At 37.7% G+C, this 6,696-nt stretch overlaps 1 protein-coding gene across 2 annotated transcripts; it reads left to right on the forward strand.

Moving 5' to 3' along the window:
• Positions 1–255: 255 nt before the first annotated feature.
• LOC104753814 (uncharacterized) lies at positions 256–6,696 on the forward strand. 2 transcript variants are annotated; one of them, XM_087490203.1, is made up of 9 exons: positions 256–489; positions 616–705; positions 830–1,999; positions 2,481–3,840; positions 4,239–4,518; positions 5,143–5,250; positions 5,332–5,610; positions 5,926–6,069; positions 6,170–6,696. In XM_087490203.1, the coding sequence occupies exons 3-9, from the start codon at positions 865–867 to the stop codon at positions 6,356–6,358; spliced, it is 3,495 nt and encodes a 1,164-aa protein (XP_087346329.1). In that variant the 5' UTR covers positions 256–489; positions 616–705; positions 830–864; the 3' UTR covers positions 6,359–6,696. The 2 variants fall into 2 exon arrangements, with proteins under 2 accessions (XP_087346329.1, XP_087346330.1); XM_087490204.1 differs by having other exon boundaries at positions 358–489; positions 835–1,999.

A 6,696-nucleotide genomic window follows, 5' to 3' on the forward strand; every position in this document is an offset into this window, starting at 1 on the left:
AAAAGTTCTGTTTTGGTTTGTTTATATATATATATAGTCTGTTTTGACGTTGAACAATTATTTTTAAATTTAATTTATAATATTTGATTGGCCATTTTTTTTAACTGCTAGCTGTCTATCTAATTAAATATGTTGTTTTAGAATAAAAACAGTGCTCATAATTTTTAAAATTACAAAAAAAAAATTGAATTTTTTTCGTCTAATAGAAATAGATAACGTGAAATAATAAAGGAAGTAATACGAATCCGAATCTTTGGAATTTAGCAATATCATTAAAATTTTCAGTAGAACACAATTTTTTGCAATATTTACGTCCGTGCGTATATTATAAGAATATTGGAAAGACAGAAAGAAAGAACCCTAATTTAAATTTAGGATTTTTTTTTTTTTTTTTTTTTTGTTGTAAATTAAAGCAGTGAATGTCCGAAATCATTACATCCATTGGAACCTCTTCTCACCTCTGCTTTGTTCTTCTTCTTCGTTCGATCTGTAAGCGCATTTTTCCTCCTTGGCCCATACCTCAAGTTTCATCTCTCATTGGATCCACTCTTACTCCTCCTTTGTCTTCTTAAATTTGGGTTTTTTCTTTTTTCCTTTTGTTCTCCTGATCTCCAGCTGTATTGAAGACTCTTGGATTGAAGCATGATTTCTAAGGAGGTTTTTTAAAGGTTTATTGAAGTTCGCATCTGCCCCGTATGAGCAAAAGTGAGTCTTTGTTTCCCGTAAAAATCTTCTCTTGGCTTGTTTTCTAAAATGTGATTTTATTGGTTTTTGGGAGAAAGATTTGTGTAACAGAGAAAAAGTATTAATCTTTTCTATTTGGTTACAGGATAGGTTGGAATTTTTCTTCTCAGTGCTTCTCCTATGACGGACCAAGGCTCTGTTGATGAGATTTTAGAGTTCCTTAGGCAGAATCGTTTCTCTAAGGCAGAGGAAGCTTTGCGTAATGAGCTGAATAACCGCTCTGATATTAATGGCTTTCTTCAGAAACTTAAGCTGGAGGATAAAGATTCTAATGAAAAGGATGAACTTAGGAGGTCAGGTTCTCGTGATAGTGAAGTCTCCAAGGAGCTGATTGTGAAAGAGGTAGACTGTGGGACTAGCACCAATGGTTCTGTTATCAAGTGGGAAAACGGTGCTGCTGCTGAGAAACCGAGCAAGAAGGAGACGGGTGTATCTAGTGAGATGAGCTTTACATTCTCCGGTGATGCTGCTGCTGTTCCTGATGCGCAATCCTATAAATTTACTTCCGGAGGAAATGGTACCTCGGAGCCTTATCGAAACATTGATGATAATAGTAGTAGCAGCTTCGTCGATTCATATGCGTTCGAACAATTTAGGCATGGGCGTTTGGCTGATATCGATAAGAAGATAGTGGAAACTGGTGAAGATATTGTTTTCTGTGGCAATAAGAGTAATTCTTGGTCTGGAAATACTAGTCAAGCGAACTCCGGGTCCAATATAAAGGAAACATATGAGACAGATCGGCTAGTTAAAAATTTTCGAAAGCATGACGGTTATAAGGGAAGCATTCTTTTAAGAACTGAAGATATTGTAGATACCTCAGGGAACTGGAAAGAGTCTTCTGATAATAATCTTTTTCAATCTTCGAGAGGGGATGCGTCAACCAGTTACAATCTGGTAAGCAACCCGGACAAAAGAGAGGGAAAGAAAAAGGCAGACATTAGTGATGTGAGGGAGGCAATCAAGGAGCAGGAGAGCGAGGTGGCAAGAGCTTTATTTTTTGGTAAATCTCAATCCACTTTTGATGACAAAAACATGGGTAGCTTAGGTTTTCCACTTGTCTATGACACCCGCAAGGAAGAGTATCCTAGGCTGCCTCCTGTCAAGCTCAAGTCTGAAGACAATCCTCTGAGTCTTTACTGTGAAGAAAAATTTGAACGTAATGGTTCAGGTCTAAGGCTAGTCAATGATGAGGAGGCCCTTCTCATAGGCTCATACCTTGATGTTCCCATTGGGCAAGAAATTAGCTCATCAGGTTAGATTGCCTTACAACTGCAAAGTTTCCATTCTGACTGCTAGGTGATGATTGTTTTCAATGATAATGCATGTGGTATCTTATTAATAATTTTGAACTTCCAGATAAACTTCTAAAGACGTTCATATTTCTATGCCCTTCATTCCTATAGGAACTACTATGGTTATCACATTGCCACTGGCTACATTTTTTTCGTGTGAATCTGCAGAAGTAACGTGGTCTATTTTTGATGAACTCATGCATGAGAGTAATGCATTGACAAGTTTCTGGCATTAGTTCCCTAGAAAGCAAGTAGTGATCTGGCTTTTTCATGCTACAAAATCTGAAATTCTTTGCTTTCACTGCTTCCTTTCCCACTCTGCTCTTTGTTTTGAGTTCTATAAGGACTATGTCGCTTCACTTTCTACTTTTTGGGTAACCTTAAATTTATCAATTTTACTTGAGGTGTCAATGTAAGTTTTACTCTATTGATCTATTATAGGTGGGAAAAAATCTGCTGGGGGAAACTGGCTTTCAGTAAGTCAGGGAATAGCAGAGGACGCATCAGATCTTGTTTCTGGTTTTGCTACTATTGGTGATGGTTTAAGTGAATCTGTTGACTATCATAATGAATACTGGGATTCTGACGAGTATGAAGATGATGACGACATTGGGTATGTCAGGCAACCTATTGAAGATGAAACATGGTTTCTTGCCCATGAAATTGATTATCCAAGTGATCATGAGAAAGGAACGACCCGCAGAAGTCCTGATCACCATGGAAGAGATGGAAACAAAGACGACGATGATCAGTCTTATGCAGAGGAGGCTTCTTATTTATCCGGTGAACAGTATCTCCAAGCAAAAGATGATGAACCTATTTCTTCAGAAAATGACCGAAGGCTTACGGTCTCAGAAATTTATCCACCTAGTAAGAAAAATGATTTAATAGCACAATATGATGGGCAATTGATGGATGAGGAGTTGCTCAATTCAATGCGTGATGAGCCTGTGTGGCAGGGGTTTGTGGGTCAGTCAAATGAACTTGTCATGTTGGGTGATAAGAAAGGTATAAATGTCCATCGAAAATCTCATCTGGATGATGTTTGCCACGAAGAAGATCAGCATGATTCAGTCAGGTCAATTGGTGTTGGTATTTATAGTGATGCAGCTGATTTTGGCAGTGAAGTACGTGAAAGTTTGGCTGGAGGTAGCAGTGAGGGAGATTTTGAGTACCCCCGTGATCATGATGCTGTCGCATCGAGGTTTAAACAGCTTTACACTGAGTCAGACAAGAAACATATTGATGGAGCAACCATGAATAAACAGAAAGCAAGTAAATATGATGGTCCAGGTTACATTGTTGATCATGATCCAGGCGCAAGTTTTGATGTGAAGATTCAAACTGATGGAGGTTTTTCGTTTGGCTCCTCACAGAAAGATGGCCAGTTAATGCATTCAGAATCTAGTAAATCACTATGGTCAGGCAATCGCCAAACGGTAACCGGAGATAGGAAGGCCGAACGTTTGAATGCTTCAACAGCTACAGATGATATGGTTGCAACTTGGAGACGAAAAAGTAGTGATTCATCGAGTTCTCGAAGTTCTGTGAAAGAAAATAATGCAATGTCCATACAATCTGTAAACTCATCTCCTTCTTCTCTGTCTAATTATGCTTGTGAAGAAAGAAAGCATGCTGATAAAGAAGATGATAGAAATGATAGCAGTGAAAGAGAGGATGACCATGCGACAGCAATTGATGATGAAGAGGCAGTGGCTGTCCAAGAGCAAGTCAGACAAATTAAGGCCCAAGAGGAGGAGTTTGAAACCTTTGACCTCAAAATTGTGCACAGAAAAAACAAGTAAGATATCTACCCAACTTTTATGGTTTGAGCTTTACAGCAAGTCATTTTTTTTCTGGTTGAAAGAAAGTAACCAGGATACGTTTTTCGCTTTATTTCCTCTTTAGGAGAGCATGTTATCTGAGTCTCTGGTTGTTGCGTTCAACCCAGAAACATCATGCTAAGTAAAGCTGTGAATAGCATATTTTGATTGAACTACTTTTATTGCTTCTGTTTTGTATTGGTGAGGGAATGATGAAAATATACTTGAAATTTATTTGTGTCACTGTAATGTCTCTGGATATCTATTTTCTTTTGAAAAGTTACAACCAAGATTTAACTAGTCAAAAAATTTCGACATCGTCATAGTATCATATATAGCTGACTGCTGCTTTCTTATTACTTGTTTAATATTTCAGAACTGGTTTCGAGGAGGAAAAGAACTTTCACGTGGTTTTAAATTCGGTCATTGCTGGGCGGTACCATGTCACCGAGTACCTTGGATCAGCAGCCTTCAGTAAAGCCATACAAGCGCATGACTTGCAGACAGGAATGGACGTCTGTATAAAGATTATAAAGAACAACAAAGACTTCTTTGACCAGAGTCTTGACGAGATAAAACTTTTGAAGTATGTCAACAAGCATGATCCTGCTGACAAATACCATCTTCTACGGTTGTATGATTACTTTTACTACCGGGTAAGTGATCACATCCCTTTTGCAAAATTGTATTCTGCTATAGTATATGAAAAGGGACCAATTTTGTAACTTTAGGGAAGGTCGAAACCAATTGTAAAAAGCTGTGGCATTACTTCTAAAAATTTTCACATATGCCAATTTACCGAAATAAATGGGATCATGAAATACCAAGTAGGTTTGTTGAAAGGAGAAAGTAGTCGTCTCCTAAAACAAAAGTAGCGTACCAAAGTTTGTATATGAAATGTACTAGGTTCTGGAGAAAGCGGTTAAAATCCTGGTTGACACTTTCCATCTTTGTGAGGTTCTTCGATATGATACTTGGAAATTTTATGCTATCAATGGTTAGAGTTTTCACCGATTAAATAACTTACATATCCATTTCATGTTCATGGTTCATTTCATGGAGTCATTGGAGCTTACCCTAGATTTGTTCAGCATATCCTTTATAATTATGCGTATAGTTCATGTGATTCATTTTTAATCTAGTTTTTTTGGTTGATGCTTTGAGCTCTGCAAGTTGTACATTCATCTCTGGATTAGTGTCCCTTTAACAATTTAATACCGTGCTATATTTCTCTTGGTGGATTGTTTGGAATAATGGATTCCCTCACTGTTTTTTTGCAGGAGCATTTGCTAATTGTATGTGAACTTCTTAAGGCTAATCTATACGAATTCCACAAATTCAACAGAGAATCAGGTGGTGAAGTTTACTTCACAATGCCAAGATTGCAGGTTTGTCCGCTTCATCATTACCATTCAGCATATCCACGTATACATCCTATTCCTGATCTCATTTGGACATTTTTTTTACAGTCAATCACTATCCAGTGTCTCGAATCACTTCAGTTTTTACATGGCCTTGGACTTATACACTGTGATTTGAAGCCTGAGAACATATTGGTGAAAAGCTATAGCAGATGTGAAATAAAAGTCATTGACCTTGGAAGTAGCTGTTTCGAGACAGATCACCTATGCTCATATGTCCAGTCAAGGTCATATAGAGCACCAGAAGTCCTTTTGGGACTTCCTTACGATAAAAAGATAGATGTATGGTCTCTTGGGTGCATTTTGGCTGAATTATGTACAGGCAACGTAAGTTCTGCATTTCCATTGACTTGGTCCATGTCATTGCGATCTCATATCATTTTTTTTCTCATGCAAAAACATTTGAAAGGAATATCACAATCTATAGTCCGCATAGTAGTAGTGCTTAGGCGTCAAGTTTGCGTTATTACAGAGGAACTTGATTCTTGGGCTATAAAGCAAACCCATTTATTTGTCTGGAACTTGTGTAAAATGGAGTTTAAGGTAGATGCATCATCGGTCTCTCTGGAGTTTGAAATTTTGTCTGGATTAGTTGTTGATATTTGTGAACAAGAAAGTGAATTTGTGTTTATACTTTTGCAGGTTCTTTTCCAAAATGATTCTCCAGCCAGTTTGCTTGCAAGGGTAATGGGGATCGTAGGATCTTTCGATAATGAAATGCTAACCAAGGGACGTGATTCCCACAAATACTTCACAAAAAACCGAATGCTTTACGAGCGGAATCAGGTTAGTGTTTTTCCAGAGACCTTAAAAGGAACATTCCCCTGAATCCCAAAAGCTCTGCATAATAAAGAGCATTCTCTCTAAACAAATTGATATATTTCAGGAAAGCAACAGATTGGAGTACCTGATACCGAAAAGAACATCGTTGAGACATAGGCTTCCAATGGGAGACCAAGGATTCACAGACTTTGTGGCTCATCTTCTTGAGATAAACCCAAAGAAGCGTCCTTCTGCAGCAGAGGCTCTGAAGCACCCTTGGCTTTCATACCCATACGAGCCAATCTCTGCTTAAACTATTGTTGTCTTACTAAAAAAAAGCTGCAAGGCAGATTAGTGGAAAACCTTATCTGTGGCAACTGGCAAGGGTTCAACCAAACCCCGTTGGTGGGTGACAGTCACCTTTACTACAACAAATTTGTGGATTTCTTGTTCAGTCAAAATGTGAGATGAAAAGAAGGAAAATTTTTGTGATATTTTTGGATTAGAATTGTAACACTTGTGTTGTCATAGTTGTGATTATTATCATTCTCTTAGAACAGATTAGTAGTTAAAAAAAACCTTGTTTGTATCATCTGCTGATCCTTAGTCATTTGATTCTGATTTATAAATGTTATTTTCTATTGTTACAAA

Source organism: Camelina sativa, chromosome 16, assembly GCF_030686135.1.
Source record: "Camelina sativa cultivar CO46 ecotype springtype chromosome 16, ASM3068613v1".
Classification (NCBI taxonomy): Eukaryota; Viridiplantae; Streptophyta; class Magnoliopsida; order Brassicales; family Brassicaceae; genus Camelina; species Camelina sativa.

Excerpts from the sequence above, each read along its gene's own strand:
- LOC104753814 (XM_087490203.1), top strand. The coding sequence starts at position 865 with ATGACGGACCAAGGCTCTGTTGATGAGATTTTAGAGTTCCTTAGGCAG. Across the intron at positions 3,841-4,238 it reads ATTGTGCACAGAAAAAACAA|AACTGGTTTCGAGGAGGAAA; the intron begins GTAAGATATCTA and ends TTAATATTTCAG. Across the intron at positions 4,519-5,142 it reads ATGATTACTTTTACTACCGG|GAGCATTTGCTAATTGTATG; the intron begins GTAAGTGATCAC and ends GTTTTTTTGCAG.